This window comes from Primulina tabacum, chromosome 17 (genome assembly GCF_025594145.1).
Source record: "Primulina tabacum isolate GXHZ01 chromosome 17, ASM2559414v2, whole genome shotgun sequence".
Lineage (NCBI taxonomy): Eukaryota > Viridiplantae > Streptophyta > Magnoliopsida > Lamiales > Gesneriaceae > Primulina > Primulina tabacum.
The window spans coordinates 9214684-9240203 of NC_134566.1; the positions used below are offsets into that span (position 1 = coordinate 9214684).

Genomic DNA, 25520 nt, shown 5'->3' on the forward strand with positions numbered 1-25520 from the left:
ATTTCCAGTTTGAGAAATAAATTAGCGGTTGTGGATGCTGGAGCTAATTCAAGTCTATGGCATAGTAGGCTTGGGGATACGAGTGAGGAGGGAATGAAGATGCTTGTTTCTAACGGAAAGCTACCGAAATTAAAGATCGTTGAACACAAGTTGTGTGAAGCTGTATTTTTTGGAAAGCAGAAAAAGGTGAGCTTTTCAAAAGAGGTTTGGAGCTGGTACATACTGATGTATGTGGACCATCTCCTGTGACATCCTTTGGAAATCACTCAAGATATTATGGCACTACTGTTGACGATTCGAGCGGGAAATTTTGGGTTTATTTTGTGAAAAATAAATCGGATGTTTATGAGACCTTTAAACAGTGGGAGTTAGCCATGGAAGATGTGATGGATTCACTGTCATCCAATCACATGTGGGAGTTGTCAGAACTTCCTGAAGGTAAAAAGGTTTTACATAGCAAGTATGAGTACCGGTTAGAACATGACAGTAGCAAGCGGTACAAGAAATACTTGTTGTAAAAGGTGAAAAGGAAATCATTGGTTACACTGATATTTTCTCTCTGGTGGTAAAGTTAACTACTATCATGATTGTACTTGGATTGATGGTAAAAGAAGATTTACATCTGGAACAGTTAGATGTAAAGACGACGTTTCTTCATGGTGAGCTAGATGAAGAAATAAATCCATCACAGGGATTTGAAGTACGAGGGAAAGAGAAAATGGTGTGCAAACTTCAGAAAAGCTTGTATGGTCTCAAACAAGCTCCAAGACAGTGGTACAAGAAGTTTGATGGTGTAATGAATAAATATGGTTTTCTGAGGTATCAGGCTGATCACTATTGTTATGTGAAGCTTGATGGTTATTATATCATACTACTGATATATGTAGATGATATGTTGATAGCAGGAGCTTGTCTGGAGGAGATTGATAAACTCGAGAAAGAGTTATCAAAGGAATTTGCTTTGAAGGATTTGGGTGCTGCAAAACAAATCCTTGGAATGGAGATCCTTAGAGATAAGGTGAATGGACTCTTGAAGCTTGAGAAGATTCCTGGAAGCAATAATCCAGCTGATATGCTCACGAGGCTGTTATCATTGAAAAACTGAAGTTGTGTTTGACTTCAGTTGGTCTCCTGGACTAACAAAGGAGGTATGAGCTGCTGCACTGATGGTGTGAAGACATGATTGAAATCAAGTCTTCAAGTGGGAGAATTGTTAGGTGAGGGTGGGACCCACACATTGAATAATTTAATATTAAATTCACATCCCACATCGGATGTTTACAAAAATGAACGAGGAAAATTTGTTATGAATTGAGTCTTCCTTGTTTGTTTTTAGTATTTTCAAAATCAAAAGCTTTTCAGCTTTGATAAAAAGAGAGTGCATAGAAAAAAAGAGTGTATTTTTTCTTGAGTCCGGGAATTCTCTTGTGTGAGTTAGAGAAATTATTTTCTCGGTATACTCGGGGTTTGGGAGTGAGAAATATTGAGTGTATTGGTGTATACACTTGTTGTAATATTTCTTCCAGTTATAAAAGTTGCAGTGCTCCGTGGATGTAGCCTATATTGGGTGAACCACGTAAATCTTTGTGTTCTTGTTGGTTATTTTATTCCGCATTTTTTGGGTACTATTATCATCGTGATCGGCATCGCTTCGGTGTAATTTCCCAACAGTAGAAAGCCTCATCCAACAGATAAGGGAAGTTGTCACGGCTCGAGTCGAGGACACTCGGCTCTTTCAATGTTAAAAGAAGGTACACTGCTTTGGTCGTTTCCATTAATTGGCAAATACATGTAAAGATGGGAAGGAGATGAGGATTATATATACCTGAACAAACGACTTTTTGTTGATTTAAAGCTAAAAATACGAGTTATTAAATGCTTATTTAATAGTAACTGACATTTTGGTGGAAAATGGAGATCTACTAAATTTATTATCATTGGAAATCCAACTTTAGTCGACTGCTCAAATGAACCTTTTTTAAATTTTGATAAGTGATTTTAATAATAAATTGAAAAAAAAAATTATAATATATTTTGGGGATTAAACGAAAGTTAATCAAGAGTGTTAGTTTTATAGTTATCTATTCTAATTTAAAAGTAAAAGCCTAAGGCCATCTTCAACCTATATGATACTCATGAGAAATTTAAGGTCTGATTTCAGCAAGTGTCACTAGTCCAGACGTAGGTATCAAAATTGCCCTGAGCCTGAAATCACGAATAAAACCGTTAGAAGGAGGCCAGAAGGGTGTCCCGACGTAGCCCCTCCGACGCTCAAGTCAGAGACTGAGGATATAGGTGGAGAGCAGATAGGGTGCTGCTGAAAAATAATATATTGAATGAATGCATTGAACACTCAAACAGGATATTTATAGGAGAATCGAACATTCCATCTTGGCATGGGCCTTGGCTGGGGATAGGCCAAGGATCCCAAATCTGGCTTGGGCCTAACTATGGGGTATCACTATCTTCTATTTTTAATCCTCTATCCTCCAAAATAGATATCCATGATCTCTATTTTCAAAAACCTTCTCGAACTCATATCCTCTAAAGATTACCAAATACTATATTTCTTTAATTTATTTCATTTTCAACTCATATCCTCTAATTATTACAAAATACTCTATTTCAAAATTAAATAATTCAAAATAAAAAATGGACCAAAAATTATTTAACATTAAAAACAACTAAAAAATTCGAAATAAAAAAAAAATTGGCCGAAAAATTTAATAAAACTACAAAAGGACTATATCACAATTTTTAGAATGTGAATTTTGTAATTATTTTCATCTCCTACTCATTTCTCTGTATGAATAGTGGTATTCCATAAACGGAGGATCATTATTGCATTTTTTAAAATGGAGGAGAGAAGTAGAGCATGGTTGGAGAAGATTTCCTCCTCCATAATGGATTATTATAGAGGAAGGTTGGAGATGCCGGGATGAATGAAATCATGAGATGGATAAGTGAAAAACAAGTTTAGCCAACATAACTGTAACAACCCAAGTCTATATATAATATATAGTGTAATTACTACTAATAATAATAATAATAAAAACTATAATAATAATAATAAACAACTAATTATATTTATATATATATATACACATTTATATATATATATAGATTGCTTCTCCAAATAGTTATAAATGAGAGGTGTCATTTATCTTGTACACTTGGCATCATATTTTCACTTACTCTTACCCATAAATACCATCATTCCATCCGGAAAACATCATAAAATTCGTGCAAAAAAATTTAGTAGAAAAAAGAGGAAAAATAGGTGAGAAAATGTCAAAAAATGAGGGAAATCCTTGAAAATTAGTAAACCTTAGACAAAAAATTCTGGAAAATATACCTAAACTTCCTATCACACCCATAAACAAGTTGGTGGAGGAGGTGTAGCAAAAGTTTTTACGGATTGCACAAAAAAGTCAAAAAAACGTAAGAATCTACAAAAGTATCCATCCAAAAAACATCGTTTTAGATTGCATATTCATGTACTTAAAACTCTATTTAACTCTTTATTTAGGTTTCAGTTATAGCAGAGATGTTGTTCTTTGTGTTGTGTAGAATCCATTCAGGTCAATAAATTGGTCGGAAAGTCATCTGAAGTGCATATTTTCCGATAGCAAAGTTGCCAGTCATCCTATTTAAAGATTCGAATTCTAGGCAAATTACGTTGCATTTCTCGGAAAACTTTGTATACAAAAGTTGTAGATCTTGATGGATTGAGTCTACCATGAGAACACCGACCGCACATGGTGTCGAAATCACGGGCACGTGCAGTAATGATAGGGCGTGTAATCAACACGCCGTCTCAATGATCGGAATTTTAATTTCTGAAGGTTTCTGCACTTTTTCTAGGATTTCATTTAAAATTTCAGAGTTTTTGGACTAGCCTAAGAATTTCTATGAATTTTTTATTTAAAAAAAAAACAAAATCAATTTCCACAAAGTTTTGGGATAGTTAATTTTGATCTTGATGCTTTTGGATTTCAATCATGCACATTGTTTTTTAACTTAGTTATAAAAAATAAAATGTTTAGCATAATGTCATGTATACTCAAGGTTCATCCAATGGTTAGAAACATTAATGTTAGTCTCCTTTTTCGGGCCGGCAAAACCAATAGAAAACCAGCATGAAAAGATACAATTTGGATAAAAATAAGTTTAGAATTTTGAAAATCTTTATATACAAAAGTTATAGAACTCTACAAAATGCATACCGTGAATATTTATTGGAGTTAATTTCGTATTATTATGATTTTTCTAGTTAATTTTAACCAAGATCTGAATTTAGGCAAGTCAATTATATATGAATCTTACTGACACATATACTAACACAAAATTGATAATTATAGGAATATTTAAACAATTAGATTGTCAAAACAAATCACTGAGTGAGTTAGAAATGTGAGGTTTATTATTGGGTTTTTTAATATGACATGTTTGGCATTTGGCCTGGAATTAATTATTTCAACTTCTAATTTTTCCACATACTGCATTATATTGAGTAATTCGAACTGTAGTTGATCATCTTTATTTACCTTTTAATTATCTGACGTACTTAATTCTTGGTTAAATAATGATATATGATTGTAAACGAATGATTGAATGGATCCGAGACAACAATCATTGTAACGGATTTTTAATCCACCGGACAACGTGCTTAGGCCCGGAAAGCAAGTCCAATAAACAAAGGGTTCAAATCCAAGTATATGATTCAAACTTCGGTCCAATATTGTAAGCTCACCTTAGCTCGTAAGTGCTGCACCGATGAAATAGGGGGGTAAAAAAGAAATTAAATTGCAGATTATCCCAATTTAAACGTGAAAATAAACCATAATATAATATAATATTTGTTGGATAAGAAATTGTGCCATATACTTTTTCTACTACATGTTCGCAAAAGCTGTAACATTGTCACAAGGGGAAGGTACTAAGGTCACAAATAGCCAACCAACAAACAAATATTACTAGAGTTAGCAGTTGGACATAATTTTTAAGGGCTATGAGAAACAAAATATATTTGAAAAAAAAAAGGGAACTAAGACAACGTGCAGCAATAAAGAAGTCGTGACCGTGTTGTGTTGTGTTGTGACGAGAGTCGTTGGGATTTGTGGAATACCATTACGAAGAACAGCAGCCACTGTTCTGGGAAACTGGTTGTCCTCGAATTTGCACAGTAGGTGGCCTTGCATTGCTTGATGCTGGCTGACTTGCCATCCTGTGATCGAATTAAAATGGCACATGTTAAAGAAAAAGATTAATACAGTAAATACAGATGCAACAGTCTGGAGAATAAAACTCAATTCTCTATTGTCCTAAATTTATCAAGCTGTGTAAAGGGAAAAAAGACCTGTTTTTAATATCAGCAGCCATGGCCATGAAAGCTTGTTCAACATTCGTCGCATTTTTTGCACTTGTCTCCATGAATGGAATGCCCATTTCATCCGCAAATGCCTTATTAAAACATGACAAACAAAAGTAGTTTAGCTGACTGAGTCAGCTAAACATAATTATATGCATGAATGATGATGTGATCTATACCTTGGCCGTTTCAAACGGCACGGCTCTGTTAACAGCGAGGTCACACTTGTTTCCTACTAAAAGCTTGTTTACATTATCACCAGCATAACGATCAATTTCACTCAACCATTGCTTCACATTGTTGAAGCTTTCTTGGTCAGTAACATCATATACTATCTGACAGAAGATGGACGCATTTAAAAGAACGCAGGAATTGCCTGCCAGAGATAAGACTACTTGAAATAAACTTACTATAATGCCATGTGCCCCACGGTAGTAGCTACTAGTTATGGTTCTGAATCGTTCCTGTCCAGCTGTATCCCACTGCAAGCAATAAAGAAAAATGAGCTAGGCTTGGTGAAAATAGAAGAGCATAAGGTAGGGGAAAAAACATTTGAGCAAAACGTTGCCTAACAAAACCACTCACATATTCAGGTGGATAAAACATTATAAGAAATAATCTAGTCAAAAAATGAAAAGTAAAACCATAGCAAATCATTGTGCATGTTAAAGCTGAAAGTGTGGAAGCGTTTCTTCGAGGGAGGTCATGTGATAGCTTCACCCAGGAATCAAAACTTTACAAGGAAAAGAAAAGAACCGGTGAATAATTTACCGAAAGGTATAAATGTTTCAAGAACGATAAATCCCGGTCCGTTTTCCCTTTCCAAGTGAATAATAAAAGATTAAGTTGTTGTGAATCGTGTAAGACAGATAAGTAAATAAGTTTAAGACCTCAACAGCATGCCAAAAAATTTACTGTAGGATAAAAAACATCCCTCCACCAATACTACGCAACAAAATGAGCAAATCTTACAACAATTATAAATTATAATATCCTAAAATATCTTAAAGAAATATAAAAAAAATTCAATGAATAATTTATAGGTGACAGCCAAATCTCTTGATTAGACATTTATGATCACAGCAACTTACAATCTGAAGTTTAATGGTCTTCTCATCTTTCTCAACAGTGCGTATTTTCTGTAGAAGTAAAAAAAAAAACAATCAGATTTCGGATTGTGCCATGCAAATCAATCAATCCACCCCACCACCCACAATCAAGAAAAAGAACACAGTGAGTTCTTACAAAATCAACACCAATTGTGCTAATGTAGCTGTCCAGGTATGAATCATCCTGTATGAATACAACAATGATCACTCACTAGCCTAAATGCACAAGTAAATAATTAGAAACAAAATTATGGCATATGGGCACCAGTTTTAGTACAATTTCAGAATGTGATTAATGCACTTATCTAAAGAGTATTAGAAGTAAGGAAAATTTGATTCCATAGGTCAGCAAGTTGGCAGTGCTCTTAGCCGTCATATAACTTTCTCATGGGAAATTTAATTTTGTATGTCCTCCAATAATATTACTCAAATGCTTTCAATTCTTAGATTTCCAAGCCGAAGTCATGTTCTTTTTTTAGCTAACAAAGAAAAGCTGGAAGAAATCAACGGTGGCGTAGAGAATGATCAATGTAGCGTATTAGCACTACTTGTTCTAGACGAGCACTAACATTTTGTAACTAACATTTTGTAACTCTTTAATTTCACAAAGTGACTGCTACATATAAATGTATTGTTCAGAATCAAAAGTCAATAAAATGAAAAGAATTACTCTCATTTGAGTATAAGTTTCTAAAAAATGTCGTAATATTGTCTAAGTTGAAAATCCCCCGCTGTACCAACTATTTACTAATTATCTCTTTAACTATTTAAATAACCGCATCACACTTCTTAGCGCTTTAAAAATCAGCTACCCTATATCGTATCGCCCCAACTACATGCAACCATAGAGTCTTACAGAAAATCTCAGGAGGAGACATGACTTGCCAACTCCAGAATCTCCAATTAAGAGAAGCTTGAACAAGTAGTCACTGCAAGATAAACAATCACATGGTAATGAGTTTCCATATCATTTATAATATAAAAGGTAACCACGAAGAAGTTTCAGCAGTGGCCAAACACTAACAGAGAATTCTTAAACTACAGACAAACAGAGAGACTGACGAGAAGCTAATACCGTTCCATTGTTCTCTATTTTTTTTCTGGTGTATATATTATAGTTGAATAATAGAGACGAAATTTATGGAACTTCTAAAATATTAACAAATCTCAGCATTTATAATGAATTTTAAAATCCCAAAAGAACAGATAAAAATTAAGCAAAAGATATCATTTAAGCAACCAGTAAATGAAACTAGCTACGAAACTGGAACCTCCCTCACATTCGTACGAAATATAAAAATTATAAAATTCAACTTATCATTCTGTGATTCAGAAGAAATTGAAAGCCTGATTAACCTAATAGCAACGCCTGTGGAGAATGTTTTGTGAGAAGAATTATCTCAAAAAATTACCCATAACCTAAACTATTTTGACCAATCTACGAACCAGGAGGATGCACAATTACATTTTAATTTCTGGAACCAGAATATTTCAAGCTAAACAAACAATCTACGGAAGTTAGGTCCAGAATCTATTTGAGTGATTTGTACCCAAATTCATGAGAATAAATCAAATATCATGACATCCAGAGGAAATGAAAATTGAAATTCACATTATTTACAACTGAGACTGTCACAAAACCAATTTGCATAAATATTGAAGCCCTGGGAAAATTGATGTCCTCGGATTTATCTGAAATACAAAAGAAAAGAGAGATTTACTATTCAGGGGTCATGATTGGGTACGGTGGTCCGACTGTGGAGATACAGGAATATTCTCCTCCCAACAGGCGGAGATCAGCCGCGATAGAGATCCGTGTCGGAGGAGTTGAATGGGTCCAGGCGGTGGTGGTAGCAAAAGCGTTCGCGCTTGAGTTGTCGAATTAATTAATTGAATTTAAATCTGGAAATTAAGGTGGTCATTTATATAGAGCCAATTGGAACCGTTCGATTAGTTTTGATGTACATGTATAATAATTTTTTAAAATCTGGAAATTAAGGTAGTCATCTATATAGACCAATTGGAACCGTTGTACTAGTTTTGATGTACATGGATAAAAATTTTCGTAAAGCGGTGTCAAATACGAATTAATTGTTGTCTGAACCATGTGCGGTCTCGCATATGTGGGCCTGGGCCTGAGTCTGAGACGTGAAAGAATGACATAAGAGACGGTAAAAAGAAGAAACACTTGGAATTAAGTGTTATGCAGAGCAAAGTTTTATGTCAATGGAAGCCATATCGTTAACTTGCAAGGCAAAGTGCTACATCGTGGGAGCCGCTTACTGAACTTATATGAGTCATCTCTAGATTCTCGGTGTGGATGCATCGAGGAACAGGCCGTGTAGGATATCATTCAACAAGATACAACTTCTTTTGATGTGTATTGCTCATATCAACAAGATTGATCTTTTTTTATAGAGCTCATCATTTTTAAAAAAAAAACTCTAAAGTTAAGTATGTTGGACTTGGAATAATTCCGGAATGATTAGCCCATTAAGCACACTGGAAAGACTTGTGTTGGTACAATAGGCACAATCGTTGAATCCAAGGCATTATAGAATGGTATCAGAGTCGACCGCCGGTAGGAACACTGGAAAACTCTTGAACCCACGAGACAAAGTGATACGCGCACGGGAGCAACATTTTGAACTCGTATGAACAACCTCTAGATTCTCAACTCTGGTGGATCGATGAGATAGTCGCGATGAGGACGTCGGGTTCTGTGGGAAGGGTGATTGTGATACCACGTCAAAGAATGAACGAGATTCTAAGACTATGCAGATATGAGATTTTATAGTTTTGGAAGGCTTAAATTTTTTTATTAGTCTTACTCATATAAAAAAATATGCATTTTTTTCGGTAGCTCAACTTGAGTCAATTATGGTATAGTTGTTCCCTAGGAAAATAAGCTAAATCAGGACCAAGATCCTAAGTTAAAAAAATCTCAAAGCTCAGTTCAAGGAATGAAAGAGTTCTTAATATCAAATCAATCACAAGGACGTGCTTTGGAAGCAAGATAGATTGTACATGAAAAATATTGAAAACTTATGACAAAAAATCATGTCAGAAATACACAAGTCAAAGTTTTTCATTAATTATCTCGGATTCCGAATGGAAAAGAAATGGATGTTTAAAATATTTTATAAAAGTTAACAATTGAATCATATAGCAAATTGGGTTAATCAATTTCATAAAGTAATGATGGATACAAAATAGTTGCTATAGGGACACGTTTTGCAGTCGTGCTTATGCGGGCCTGGGCCTGAGCATGACATAATGGTATCAAAGACGGCCACCATAAAAAACATTTGGATACAGGTGCTATACGAGGTAAAGTTCTTGAACATGCGATGCAAAGTGCTACATGACGAGAGACACATCTTGAATTTGTAGAAGCCACATCTAGATTTTCAGCGATGGTAAATCGAGGATCATATTGCGAGTTGGATGTCGCTTTCTAAAGCAGGGGTTGTGATATCCCATGGGAAAAAAATTGAATGTAAAATGGACTCCTATAACAACTTTGACTAATCATTTTCGCAAAACAATGATTGTTATAAAAGTAGTTTGTATAAGAGCTTGGTGTGTAGTCGCGAATATGCAGGCCTGAGCCCTTGATGTGACATAATGATATTAGGTACGGTCAGATCCGTACCTGTGTTTGATGCTGCCTGAAGTGAAAATTTAAACATGAGTCATTTTGTTGTGATAATAATGCTAATGTTCACTCAGCAAATATTAAATATAATAATACATACATAAATACACCAGAAACAATATATTATATAAAAAACAAGTTAATAAATATTTGAAATAATTACATAAATAATAATCGTCTAGCTGTTTTAGTGAAAAATGTATATCAAATCTGTATAATCAAGTTTTCAGATAATTTCTTTATCAATCAACAATATAGTTAGCTAATATAGTCTATCTTGTGATATTGTTGATAAAAAAAAATAAGTCTTTATTAACTTCAACTTCGATAAGCTTCTTTCTGCTTATGCAACTGTTACTAGTATGATTAACAAAATCTTATAAACAACATAAGTATTTGAGAATAAATCATTCAGTTTTGCCCAACACTGTAGCATCTTCAAAATTTGAAGCTCAATACAATACTTCATCAAACTAGATAAAGACTAACTTTTTAGCTTATTCAAACTCAACAAATGCTCCCAAAGTCTCTTGAATATTGTTTATATTATTCAAACCGAACTTGAAAAAAAGATCGAGTTTGATCAATTATAAATAAAAAATATTCAAATTAGTTTTCTTTATATTAATATTGGGCCAATTTTTATTTTTGTTATTCTAGTAGGCCACCGACTCAACATATATATATTGTGCCCTCTCAAGGACTGGGCCCTGATGCATTGTCCTCATAAAAGGCTCGGCCCTAGATACGGTGACCAGCAAAAACCGGGAGATAAGTGTTACGGGGGGCAAAATGCTACATGCGAGAGAGCCACCTCTTGAACCTACGAGACAAAGTACTACATAACGTTATTCATATTTTAAACTCGTCGGAGTCACCTCTAAAGTTTCGGTACCAGTGGGTCAAGGTCAGGCCACGACGAGGACGTCATTTTATGAAAGAGGAATAATTGTAATACCCAGTGGCGGAGCCAGAAATATGGCTCCGTCCGGGCTAAAATTTTAAATTCTATAATTTTTTAATATATTAAATTGATCTTTCCGGGCTAATATTATATTATTCCAAAATTATATAAAATTTACATATAATTTTTTAAAAAAAAATTGGGTCACCCGAGCTAAAGCCTGAGTATAGGAGCCTTTGGCTCCCTCCCTGGTAATACCACATCCCACATGATAAAGAAATTGATTATAAGGTGTTAAAATATATTTCTATAGCAAATTGGATTAATAATTTTCGTAAAGTTAGGACGAATACAAATTAGTTGCTACAAGGTTGCATTGTACAATCACGTATATGCGAGCCTGGGCTCGGGATGTGACAAAAACAATCAAGTTTAAGATGAATCCGTGGTTGAGAACTTCTCTGAAAACAGGAATACGCTCAAGTGGCCGCCATGATGGTAAGAAAGAAGCCTTGTTGCAATATGAGGAATTACGCATAAAATTTCATCTTAATTCGTCTATCTGATCGATCGATCGATCATCGATGTAAGCACGCTTTTGACATGTAACTGATTGATTGGTGTGCTCACGAGTAATGAGAAATATTTAATATATTAAAACTGATTTTTACTTAAAACAGAAATCACTAACATAATGCATTCATTATTAAGTATGCATTGTCTTCCCAAACAGATCTAGTAGGCATTAGTACTTTTTTAAAAATATTGCTTAGTGGTTCTTTTAATTTGCAAGTGTTGCTCTCTGATTTTAAATCAGTGCAGACTGAAAATTTCGTGTAACTACTGAATGAAAAATATTATATAAATGCCACAAAATGCGACGGTTTACAGTAATTCCAAAGGCCGTCGTTTCAAGAAATACAATGAATGCTTTTAACGATAGTCTAGATTCGGGATCACCCTTTATGGTTTTGTTCATGTTACCCACATAGATATTGTCCTTATTCACTCATCACATGACGTATGTGCTAAGTAAATAAATAATGATCACTTATTCAACCATGATGTATGGATGAGTGATCATGATTCATCACTCAGCATATGATTGAATACTTGTCATGTACTAAATGAATGCTATTAGTTAGTTAATTATCAGTTAGCGGTTAATTGTTAGCATTAGTTAGTTAGCTAGTAGCATATAGCCTTTGCATATATCTGTACATAACTGATCCAAGTACTGAGTAATTTTTTCCTCTCTCAATTCTCGCTCAATATGGTATCAGAGCAATGGCTCACTCGATTGAAGATCTCCGAAATGCTCGTCGTTCGCATACTCTGATCTGACTTGGTTTTTCGATCTAGAATCATTTCCGATCTAGAATCATAATCCGGTTAATCTCATCGCAATGGCAAGCGATCGCTAATCTGGATGATTCCATGAGCCCTTACTATATACATCACTCTGATGGTCCAGGGCTTGTTCTTGTTTCTCAGCCACTGACCGGAGATAACTTTGCCTCCTGGCATTGAGCAATGGTCATAGCTCTCTCTGTGAAGAACAAGCTGGGTTTGCAAATGGATCAATTCCAAAGCCTGATAATAACGATCCGAATTTGTTGAACTCATGGATGCGAAATAACAACATTGTGATTTCGTGGATACTTAATTCTGTTTCAAAGGAAATATCAGCAAGCATCATCTTCGCAGATTCTGCTGTGGATATTTGGCAAGATCTCAAAGATCGTTTTCAGCAGAGCAACGGTCCGAGAATTTTTCAACTAAGGCGTGAGTTAATCAATCATCGTCAAGGCCAAACATCTGTAAGCATATACTTCACAAAGCTCAAAACCATTTGGGAAGAACTTAACAATTTCAGACCTCAATGTGTTTGTGGGAGCTGTTGTGAAGGGATTAAGAAACTGGAATTATATCATCAGATGGATTATGTGCTGTCATTTTTTATGGGGCTCAATGAATCTTTTTCCCAAGTTAGGAGTCAAATTTTGTTGATTGATCCTCTGTCTCCGATCAACAAAGTGTTTTCTATGATCATCCAAGAAGAGAGGCAACGTCAGATTGATACACCCACATATTCAGCAGATGGCTTGACATTTGCAATCAAGGGAGAACCAACCAAAATTTCAAATGATAATATGGGGACTGCATCAAAAGGTAAGCCTCGTTTCAACTCTAGGAATTATCCGAGAGAACGTCCATTCTGCTCGGCTTGCAACATGCATGGTCACACTCTAGACACATGTTACAAGATACATGGTTATCCACCGGGGTTCAAGCCAAGGCCTCCTCGGAACCAGTTTTCAACTCACACTCATCTGGTCAATCAAGCTTCGAGTAAACCAATTTCATCGGAAGCTGAAACTGATGTCATTGACAACAACAATGAGCATTTCTTTCACAGTCTGAACAAGAGTCAATATGGCCAACTCATGACCATGTTTGCCACTCATCTATCATCTAATGCACCAAAGTCTCACGATACATCTAATACGTCGCATTCTTCAGGTACATGTCTCTCCACATATGTACCACATTCTTTAATGTCTTCTTCCAGTTGGATAGTGGATTCAGGAGCTTCACGACATATATGTTCGAATTCTAAAGAATTTATCTCCATGAGACCCATACAGAATTCAGTTGTCACATTACCGAATCATACACATGTTAGAGTTGAGCCATGTGGCAATGTCAAGATAAATGATGGTTTAATTCTTCGGGATGTTCTGTTTGTTCCGGCCTTCAAATTCAATCTATTTTCTGTGGGCTCATTCATTGCACATAATGAAATGGTTATAAGTTTTTCTCGTGATCAGTTTATGATCCAGGATCTCAATCTCAAGAAGATGATTGGCAAGGGTAACAGAGTGGACAATCTATATGTTCTCGAAGCGGCCACACCATCTGAATTTCCTGTCAATAAAGTTTCTGTTCAAGAATGGCATAATCGCCTAGGACACCCTTCCAACAAGATTCTAGAACGCTTACAAGGCTGGCTTCACTGTAAAAAGATTAATTTAGACAATACTGCTCCTTGCTATATTTGTCCCTTGGCTAAGCAAAAAAGGTTATCTTTTGTTTCCAATCATCATACGTCTTCATCTCCTTTTGATTTGATACATTGTGTTATATGGGGACCATTTGCTGTTTCTAAATTACATGACCAACGATATTTCCTCACTCTTGTTGATGATTGCACACGTTTTACTTGGATGTTTCTCATTCAAAGCAAATTTGATGCATCACAAATTTTTTCACGGTTCTATGCTATGGTAGAAACTCAATTTAACATCAAGATTAAGGCCATTAGAACCGACAATGCTCGAGAGTTGGCATTCACAGACCTGATTCACACGAAAGGGATTGTCCATCAATTCTCTTGTGTACAAAGGCCAGAACAAAATTCTGTGGTTGAAAGAAAACATCAGCATTTGATGAATGTGGCAAGGTCATTGTATTTCCAGTCCAGAATTCCTATCAGGTTTTGGGGAGAATGTGTTCTCACAGCAACTTTTTTGATAAATAGAACTCCTTCTCCCTGGCTCGATCACAAGACACCTTATGAACTTTTGTACAAAAAGGCATTTGATTATTCCACCCTCAGGGTCTTTGGATGTTTGGGTTTTGCCTCCACGCTCCCTGCTCATAGACATAAGTTTCAACCACGAGCAAGGACTTGTGTTTTTCTGGGCTATCCACCTGGAATGAAGGGGTATAAGTTGTATGATATTCACAATTCAGAGATTTTCATCTCACGAGACGTGGTCTTCTATGAAAACATATTTCCTTTTCACTCAAGTAATACATCAGAACCATCATTAGATAATTTTCCTGATCTTGTGTTACCCAACCCAGCACCTGGAGACATCCATTCTGGTGCTCAAAGTGTCACTACACAAGAGGATTTATTGTCTCCTATAGTGGAGGACATACCCACCCAATCTGATTCTCCACCCACACAAGTCATTGCACCTACTCGCACCTCTTCCAAAGTTTCTCAGCCACTGTCATACCTTCGGGACTACCATTGCAATCTGTTAATGCGTATCCCACAACCAGAATTTTCGGTTTCATATCCTTTAAGCAATCATCTTTCTTATGATCGCTTATCACAACATCATAAAGCATTTGCTCTCAACATCTCTGCACAATTTGAGCCAAAGTTCTATCATGAAGCTGTTCAGCATTCTCAATGGAGAAATGCTATGAAAGATGAACTATCGGCCTTAGAAGATAATTGTACATGGTCTATTGTACCACTACCACAGGGCAAACACACCATTGGATGTCGTTGGGTCTTCAAATTCAAACATGCACCCAATGGCTCGGTTGATCGATACAAAGCCCGTCTAGTGGCTAAAGGGTACACTCAACAAGAGGGTGTTGATTTCTTTGAGACTTTTTCACCCGTGGCTAAACTTGCTACTGTCAAAGTTCTCTTGGCTCTCGCTGCCATCAACAATTGGTTGTTAGCCCAGCTAGACGTTAATAATGCATTTCTCAATGGTGATTTATTTGAAGAAGTCTATATGGATCTACCCCTAGGCTATTCAAAGGCACCAGTTTCCAGGGATAGTTCCAATCGCTTGGTTTGTAAGCTGAATAAGTCCTTATACGGGCTCAAACAGGCTTCTCGGCAGTGGTACTTAAAATTCTCACAGTCGCTTCTTCGTTTTGGATTTACTCAATCAAGATCAGATTACACCTTGTTCACTAAAGGCAAAGATTCATCTTTCATTGCGTTGCTGGTATATGTCGATGATATCATCATTGTTGGACCATCTCGGCATCTCATTGACTCCCTCAAAACATTCTTCAAAAGTCAATTTAAACTGAAGGATTTAGGGTGTTTAACATACTTTCTCGGGCTGGAAATTGCTCGTTCTAAGGATGGGATTTCTCTTTGTCAGCGTCAATATGCATTACAACTTTTGGAAGATATTGGTTTTCTTGCTAGCAAACCAACTACTACCCCCAGGGATCCAACCCTCCATTTATCAGCTGATCAAGGGGATTTACTTCCAGACTCCTCTGTCTACAGACGCCTCATAGGTCGCCTTTTGTACCTCACCATATCCCGACCTGATATCACCTATATTGTACATAAGTTGAGTCAGTTCGTTGCTCAACCTCGTTCTGAACATTTGAAAGTTGTCCATCACCTACTAAGATATCTTAAATCATCACCAGGCCAAGGCATTTATTTTTCTGCTACTTCATCTTTTCAAATTAAAGCATTCTCAGATGCCGATTGGGCATCTTGTCCTGATACTCGGCGCTCTGTCACGGGTTTTTGCATTTTTCTTGGCGACTCGCTTATATCTTGGAATGCAAAGAAGCAAACCACCACTTCTCGATCTTCTGCTGAAGCGGAATATCGAGCGCTGGCGGGAACCACTAGTGAGCTTATTTGGATAATGCAACTGTTAAAAGACTTCCATGTTCCTCTGACATCCCCAGCCACCATCTTCTGTGACAATCATGCTGCCATTCATATTGCAAACAATCCGATTTTTCATGAACGTACTAAACACATCGAGATTGATTGTCATTTTGTTCGGGAGAAGTTCGTTGCTGGGGACATCAAACTTCTTCCCATTAGATCACACTTGCAACTCGCGGATATGTTCACAAAGCCCCTTCCCTTTTTCGCTTTATCGGCTCTCATGTCCAAGATGGCCATCAAAAACATTTACCGTCCATCTTGAGGGGGCGTATTAGTTAGTTAATTATCAGTTAGCGCTTAATTGTTAGCAATAGTTAGTTAGCTAGTAGCATATAGCCTTTGCATATATCTGTACATAAATGATCCAAGTACTAAGTAATTTTTTCCTCTCTCAATTCTCGCTCAATAAATGCATGCAGATTTTACCCATATGAATATTATATACCAAGTTCACCCTATACAAATCATATTGGACGAGTTAATGATGTGTGAGAAAATGGTCTTAAAATTAGTATCGTTTATTTTTGAATGATTCAAGAAAGTTGAGGTTTTTTTAAAAAAAATTTTGCAATTATATTATATAGATATATGAAACTAGAGGGTGAGCCTTTCAGTTCCTTTTGATCGGAAACATTGAATATTTGTCATCGATTTTGATCGTACGGTGCTTTCTGTTGTGTAATTTTTTTTGTATAGATAATTTGTGAATAATAATTTGTGAATATCATATGAATAAACATATGCATTCGATCTCTTAGTTTTTGTGATAACAAACAATGACTTATTGTACTAAATCAAATCATCTTTGCATGTATTACATGTTCTCGACTGCTCTATTGAAGATTAAGAAGAAATCGTTCAGCCGGTCTTAAGATGCAAAACTATCCAATTGGTTTAAGCCTTAGCGGCATTTGATCTATTCAATCACTCGAGCTTACAAGTCTGTGGCATAACACTACTCAACTATTCACTATATCAAAGCATATTTGAAAATGGTTGAATAAGATATTTTCAGATATATACGAATATACTCTTCGAAATAAGGAATTATTTTATTTCTTGCTCTTTTATTTATTTAATTAGGTAACTTAATAATAAAGTAATCTAAAAACAACTTTCCACTCAACTCAAAACAAAATTCATTTTATTGCTTGCTCTTTTATTTATTTAATTAGGTAACTTAATAATAAAGTAATCTAAAAACAAATTTCCAGTCAACTCAAAACAAAATTTAGTATACAATTTTTTTTTTTAAAAAAAAATTGTCTCAAGGATGAATTACAACTTAATATTAAAGTAATCTAAACAAAATTTTCGTCTTTAGGTCAACTCAAACAAAGATTTAGTACAAAAAAAATTTGTAGGTCCGTTTTACGGATCAGTTTCGTGAGACGAGTTTCTGACCGAAAAAAATATTAATTTTCATTGCATATATAGATCCGATCGATCCATCGAATAAATATAAATCCGTAAAATCATCTTACAAGGGACCTGCTCAATTTAGTAACTTGACTAAAATTTATACGGTGGATTTGGTGGAATGTTTGAAAAAGGTAATTCAATTTTATAACACATTTATCGTAAAAATTATAATTTTAAATTTTAAAATTCATCTGTTTTTTTCTCCAAAATGACATCAAATGTTATTCTTCTCTAAGCGAACTAAAATTAACATTGGGTCATCCTAGTGATTGTAAAACGATATCACAAACTCAGGCTTCGTCGACCGTCCTCTTGGCCAGTGCTTTTTCTCTGAGGCAAATTTTCTGGGCTGCTTGCTTCTTTCCTTCTTCGGCCTTTTCAGCGGCTCGCCTTTGCGCAGAAGCTTTTTGCATCTCGAGGTCACCTGCAAAAGACAAGTAAATGTCAATAGTCCTGCGTAACAAGGAAAAACTTAAATAAAGAGATAACTTAAATTACTAGGTTGGGCACCCGAAATGCGTAACTCATTTATTGTCTTGTTTGTAGGGTCCTCAGCCCTGGCGCTCACCCATAGGCTGCCAAGTTCTTTGACGAAATGAGGATGGAGAGGAAAATTTTTGTCCTTCCACAAGCTCCTGGTTCCGGAGATAGGGTTCCTGAGTCTTATTGTTGTCAGGAAGCTTGGGTTGCGCATGAAGCTTGGGAAGAAAGTCAATCGAGCATTGGGGGAGAAAGATATGTGGATGTAAGAGTATCGTCCTTTCCATCTCTTTAGGGAGGAAAGTATGTCATCAAGGAATAATCTGTTTATTTGAGCAGACAAGGATAATGTATTATCTTAAAACTGGCATGTGGAGAAGTAATGAAAGTTAAAAGGGTTGATTAGAAGTTTACAAGGAAGCGGGTCACCGCAATATACAAGGAAAGGATGGGAAACCAAATACTACTACAGACTTGGTCTCAGAAAAAAGGTGTAAAACCCCTTTGAGGGTTGGTCAACCCGGTCAGAAGAACAAGGAATGAGGATAGTATAAGAAGAAGGAATAAACCCGAGGACTTTTGAGGTCCTCATTGGCTCTGTGGCGCAGAGTACTCATCATGTTAGAAAACCATGGGGTACTCGGGACATCAGTTTGGGATTTTCTAAGAGCACAGACTTTTCCTTTACCCTTCTCTAGGGCCCGGCAAGACCGAGCAGCCAGGTGGGTGATTTTAGGTTTTTTGGATTTCTTATAAGGGAGGGCAAGAATAGGTTCTTTGGAAGTGGTGGGGGAACAGAAATAGTGAAGTTAGTGTGGAGCGCGATGGATTCCAGATCCGAAGAACCACAAAGGTTCACGCCAGAAATATAAAAACTAGAAGTTGACATTATTAGAAGGAAGAAGAAAGAACTTACGACGTAGTAGGAGGGGAAAGGTGGCTGTAATTAACGGTGCGACTTCGCTGGAAAAGGACGGAGGACGCCGGTGTGCAAAAGCTAGAATACGAGATTGCAAAAGTATGAAGTGGAGAGAGACGATTGATATTTATCAGGGTCACAACGTTAATCGAAGTTGTGATTCTAAAGGTAAGTAGGCTGTCAAGACTCATCTCGGAAATTGCGTCGGGTAGTTGAAAAGATGGGCCCAGAATACTGTCTTTTTGACTCCTAGGTCTTGCTTTATGCTGACATCATCCCTAGTCCTCTAAAATTCAAAAATACAAACTCACTTCTAGCTCGAGTTTAATTTAGCCACTCGGGACAAAAAGTGAGACTCTAGCCCGAATATTTAAGGAGTGAGTGGTGATACCACGGAAGGCGTCCAGGTCATCATATCATCTTATGAATCGGGCCAGGGATGGGTCAGAAAGATAAAGAAAACATTCATTTATAAGCCATCATTGGATTTGTAACACTAGGAAAGCTAATCAGACCAGCGTATGCTCAAGTGAACCCGAACTCTCAACTTAGCCCGGGCAGTGTAATAAGACTTCGAGGCTCAGGGGCCCTATTCTCCTCCTCGCACCACGATTATCTGCTTGAGCACCTCGGTACATGTGTCAATTCCAATGATTTCCTTTGTGTAAATATTCGACTGACTTGAGCATCGGAGTGGACACGGAGGAAAAACTTCTGGCACCCATTAACGTTATTTGCTCTAAAACGTTTGCAGATTATTCAGCCCGTGTAGCACTAATCCGGTCTCAATGGGCAGAGAAAAACCTACCCGGCCTGACGAATCGCCTACCCAGTTCTCTCCGAGCAAGAGACAACAAAGATGTTCTAGGTCTTTGGTTAGGTGGAAATCCGATTCATCTAGCTTCGTCTTAGTTGGTGTTGAGCAGGATAATGATTGTAGATTCCATTATTATCATAAAATATATTAAATACAAAACTATCATTTCGAAAACAATATTCGAGACAAATATCGCACTATCCACGGAAATCTCATCAAATCTTCAATATTTCCTTTATGAGTTAGGGCTAACGATTGAATTGAACACCATGAGTGATTTCAGAAATTAACATATTTATATGTTGATTCGACATGTAACATTACGTTTTGGAGTAGGTCTCTTGTGAGACGATCTCACGAATCTTTATCTGTGAGACAGATCAACCATACCGATATACAATAAAAAAATAATACTCTTAGCATAAAAAGTAATAATTTTTCATGAATGGTCCAAATAAGAGATCCGTCTCACAAAATACGACTCGTGAGATCGTCTCACAAAATACGACTCGTAAGACTGTCGCACACAAGTTTTTACCTACGTTTGGGCTCAACGATACTATTTTGAAAAAATAAATTTGAAATAAATGATTTTGATCAATCTGAAAAGGCATTCAGTTAATTGTTCAAAATAATTAATCGAATTTGTTTGATAAAAAAACACAAAAAATTATGTGAGACGGTATTACATATATATATTCTATTTTAGTGGCTTATGAATAGAGCGATATTACATGTAATTGAAGCACTCAACTGCTCGTCCTCGTTTTGAGGCCAAACTTTTGGGGACCTTAATTAATGGGTTGAATTCCCATACTTCCAAAACTCTTGGACACATTTATTTGTGTATTGTATTTTATTAATTCAAACTATACAGTTTTAATTTTAAAAAAATTTATAAATTTGATTTATTTGATATCTCGATTTTCTTCAACTTATCTTGATGACATTACTTTAATGATAAATCAAATAGTCGTCATCGTATTTTAAAAAATTATATAGAGAAAATGGACCCTTACGAATTTTAATCAATAATAGTCGTTGGATTTTCAGCGATATATCCTATATTCGAGTTTTAAAATGGATAAAGCATTAATTAATTGAAAAATATAAAATAATGTCGAATACTGCCACTTGCCCTGTGAAGAGTTTTAGTCCATTGACAAATCGTGAATAAAATTTGGTCTCTAGGAGATATTGTAAGAGAGACGATGATGTATAAAGAAAACGATTTAGATATTTTCAGGCGATGGAGCATATTCAATTTATTTATGAGTAGGTCTCTCGGGAGATGGTCTCACAAATCTTTATATGTGAGACGGATCAATCATATCGATATTCACAATAAAAAGTAATACTTTTAGCAAATTTAATTAAAATAAATTTTAATATTTAGATTTTTTTTATACGATTTATTATTTCATGAAAAATAGAATAAGGGATAGTGTATATATATTCAAACACCACTACCACGCTAGTAATTCGAATGGCAACTTCAAGTTCACCTACCAGGGATTATAAATTTAAAATGAAATTTATAAAAGTTTTAAATAACTTTTGCAGAAAAATTAATTTTTTTTTAAAAAAAAATTGCTTTTATAATTTGATATGTGTATGGATGTCATGTTTATTGCTTTTAAAAGCACGTTGTTATCAATTTTTTTTTTTCATTTTTTTAATCGAAGAATTCGCAACCACTATTTTTTTAAATACTTCGGATAAATCCACAAGCCAATACAATATCTACAAATCACATTGATGAGGTAATTGTACCCCAGTGGATGAGCCACATATGTGGTTGGCCCAATATTTTTTTTTTAAAAAAATTAAATATTAATTTTGGATTAATTATATATTAGTGCATATTAATTTTAAAAATTAAATAATTTTAGAGTTTAACTCTGATTTTGACGTGCACTATCAACTCAGCTATCCCTTAAATACACGTTATCTACTTTGCTTGTGGCGAGCTATCTTAATCTATCTATTTTATTAAAGTTAAAGACATGATAATAACCATTTAAGAAGGACACTAAAATTTTTTTCTAACTTTACCCTTATATGATACTAATATTATATTTTTGTTTTTTTTTTTTAACTTCAACACACATTTTTTTTTATTTCAACAATTCAAATATCAATTTAGTCCTTCTGTAATTTGTCAAATTTCGCTTTAGTTCATCGATAATGATAAAAAAGACTGTATACATACATATCGCATGTGCAAAGTAACTAACGTAAATAAACGGAGATGACTCAACACTAACTATTAAATTTCATATTCCAAAGTTGTACTATGGTAACATATTTGACTATTTGATAACTTCTTCGTTTCAATCTCCACATTGCTTGTCCTTATATCTTATCTCCTCCATGAACACTGGCATTGTCCAGCAAATATTTTCGTTATATTTTCTTTTTTTAGTGAAAAATCAAATTTTTCGAAGGCGTTCATCCGACCACAAATGATCATATTGATTAGGTAACTATGACAAATTTTTTTAATTTTACAAAACACAACGTGTGTGTCGTGTCACTAGTATTAATCTGTCCAAACAAATTGGCGGTGGAAACCTATATTAGTTCGACATAGGAAATGAATCTGGAGACAAAGTTTGAAACACTCGTGATTTTTCGAGAATGATCAATTGGCCTTTTAAGACAAAAAATTTACCAAATATATATATAATATATAAATACACATATATATATGATATTAAGTATTTATTACATGGAAATATAATATTCTGAAAATCCAAAGAATATATATTACTTTAGAACTCAACCAACTTCCTCCGACACGTAATATCCCTGCAAAAATGCTCCTTAAAACCTCCTCCATTTCCTCTCTTCCCCTGCTCTCCTCCATCTTCAAGCCTCCTTTTTGCCTTCCCAAGCTGCCCCAGCTCAAACCCTTTAATTTCCCCTGTACCCCAATCCCCCGGCCCTCCAATCTCTTCGCCGCGCCCAGGATGAGCTGGCTCAACAAGTTTGGATTCGGTCTGCGTTCCGCTTCCGATTCCGCCGTCGACTCCTCGTCTTCCATTGCGCAGGGCCCGGATGACGACACACCGGCTCCGGGTCAGGAGTTTGCCCAATTCGGGGCCGGTTGCTTCTGGGGAACCGAATTGGCTTTCCAGAGGGTGCCGGGTGTGACCAAGACGGAGGTTGGGTACACGCAAGGGTATTTGCACAATCCCACTTACGAGGATGTGTGCACGGGTACTACGAATCATTCGGAAGTGGTTCGGCTTCAGTATGATCCGAAAGAGTGCAGCTTTGAGGCTTTGCTTGATGTTTTCTGGGCCAGGCATGACCCCACAACGCTCAATCGCCAAGTGGGTACTCCGGGTTCTTTTGTTTGATTTATTGGTTTTGAGGTTCTTAAGGATTTCATGTTTTTGTGATTGGAATCGGTTCTGATTTCTGTTTGATGGCTTTCTTGTTGGATTTTGGCACTTCCGGTGCTAACCCACGGGCTACCAAAGCTGAAAATAAGTTCAGATTTCTTGTGTATTTTTAATTTTTTTTTAGATTTTTTATAACTGGTGATTTCTTGGGTGTGATTAGTGAAATTCGGGCTGTTATGTGTGGAATTGATATGAAATATATTCTGGATCAAGCGGAAGAAAGGAACTAACTGGAAGACTGTTGTTGATTTACAAAAGATGTTTTCTTTAGCTTATTTCGTGTCATGCATTCATTAGCCATGCTAGTTTATTAAAAATTTTAGTGTAATTTCCGAATTTGGAAAATGCTTCTTTTGACTTTGTAAAGTAAAATAACCGGAAAATGTGATTAAGTGCCATCGGAATATTGGCACGAATTGGGATTGGTGTGGTAGTCTTATGTGATAATAAGTCTCAATCACTTCATAGACAAGAGAATTATGATTTTGTTATTGTGCTGTAAATTCCATACACCGCAGTGGTCAAGTCTTAATTTGTATCGGTTTTGTTATGATATCTTCTTGATTTTGCTTTTGACTCTGTATGGGTAATTTTCATTACAGTTAAGTGATCTGACTTTACTTCCTTTCTGTGTATCATGCTCTCTTTGGTGATATTAATATAGCCCCTCGTTTTGTTTCACCGAGCAATGATAAATCAGTTTCGATTATGGGGAAAATATAGAAATTTTATGAGCTTTCTTTGGATAGCAGCAGAGTTAGCACTTAGCTGTAGGATCAGTTGCCATTCGTGGAGGAAAAATATCTTCAAATTTGAAGTGTTACTTTTACTTGTTATAATAATATAATCCCTCATCCATTGTTATGGCCGTCAAAATAATTACTGCAAGCTAATCAAAATAAATTGGGTGGTGTGGTGGTGTCTAAACTCGAAAAACTAATTAATTAGGTGGGATAGCCTCTCAAAGTTAGTAACCATTTCATGATTTCTTTTGGTCCCACGCAGGCATGGTAAAACACGCCCTTGTCTCAATTTGGACCATTCTTGTTTCCAATGGCTTATTATCAATCAGTTTCTGTGTCAATGCAGGGTAATGACGTAGGGACTCAGTACAGATCTGGAATATACTTCTATACACCCGAGCAAGAAAAAGCAGCCATCGAGTCGAAAGATAGGCAACAAAAACTCCTCGACAGAGAAATTGTCACCGAGATACTTCCGGCCAAGAAATTTTACCGAGCAGAGGAGTATCACCAGCAGTACCTTGCAAAAGGTGGCCGATTTGGTTTCAGGCAATCAAGCGAGAAAGGTTGCAACGACCCGATTCGATGCTACGGCTAAGGATCACTATTCCCTACTATACGACATAATACGAGTCCGGTTCGTTATAATTGAAGAATATGGTTTGTGTGTTTAGCTCTTGAAGTGGGTTCTGAGTAGTAAATTTTGTTAGCAATGGTTTAGATTCTTGTTGCATCATCATCCAGTGTATATGTATATCGTGAATCTCTCCGGGCATGTGATGTGATGTGATGTTCATTTAGAATGTATATATTTGTAGAACTTCTATTTTGTCTACTTGGCTGTTTGCTTGTCTTATTGAGCTCCAGCTGCTCCTCATCATCTTCCTCCTCCGAGGAAGGAAAATCAATGTCATTGGTGTAAGATGACACCTTTGGACCTGCCTTTGATTGGGGCTTAGTAGATGTCAAGCTTGGTCCTTTCTTTGGTTTTTCAGGTTTCTGAGTCCATACTCGCATGCATTGCAGACACAGACAACTTCTCTTTACCACTTGGCTTAGCCTTTGTATCAACACCACCCTAATATGGCTTCTTCCTTCCCATGTTAAAATCTAATAATTCATATAGAAAATTTGATGATGACCTTTTGCTAGACAGATGCAATGACATAGACGAACAATATGAATCACTTAACATGAGGCCACATCTATCAGTACTAGCAACAAGA

General features: G+C 36.0%; 2 protein-coding genes across 2 annotated transcripts; one reads left to right on the forward strand and one right to left on the reverse strand.

The window, feature by feature from the left end:
- Positions 1–4822: 4822 nt before the first annotated feature.
- Positions 4823–8418, reverse strand: LOC142531586 (ras-related protein RABD2a-like). The gene is made up of 8 exons (XM_075637777.1): positions 8202–8418; positions 7337–7409; positions 6617–6664; positions 6463–6510; positions 5782–5853; positions 5551–5706; positions 5360–5463; positions 4823–5227 (listed from the first exon to the last, which is right to left on the reverse strand). The coding sequence occupies exons 1-8, from the start codon at positions 8213–8215 to the stop codon at positions 5131–5133; spliced, it is 612 nt and encodes a 203-aa protein (XP_075493892.1). The 5' UTR covers positions 8216–8418; the 3' UTR covers positions 4823–5130.
- A 14502-nt stretch (positions 8419–22920) lies between these two features.
- LOC142531225 (peptide methionine sulfoxide reductase A1-like) lies at positions 22921–25150 on the forward strand. The gene is made up of 2 exons (XM_075637315.1): positions 22921–23479; positions 24641–25150. The coding sequence occupies exons 1-2, from the start codon at positions 22961–22963 to the stop codon at positions 24890–24892; spliced, it is 771 nt and encodes a 256-aa protein (XP_075493430.1). The 5' UTR covers positions 22921–22960; the 3' UTR covers positions 24893–25150.
- The last annotated feature ends 370 nt before the right edge of the window (positions 25151–25520 follow it).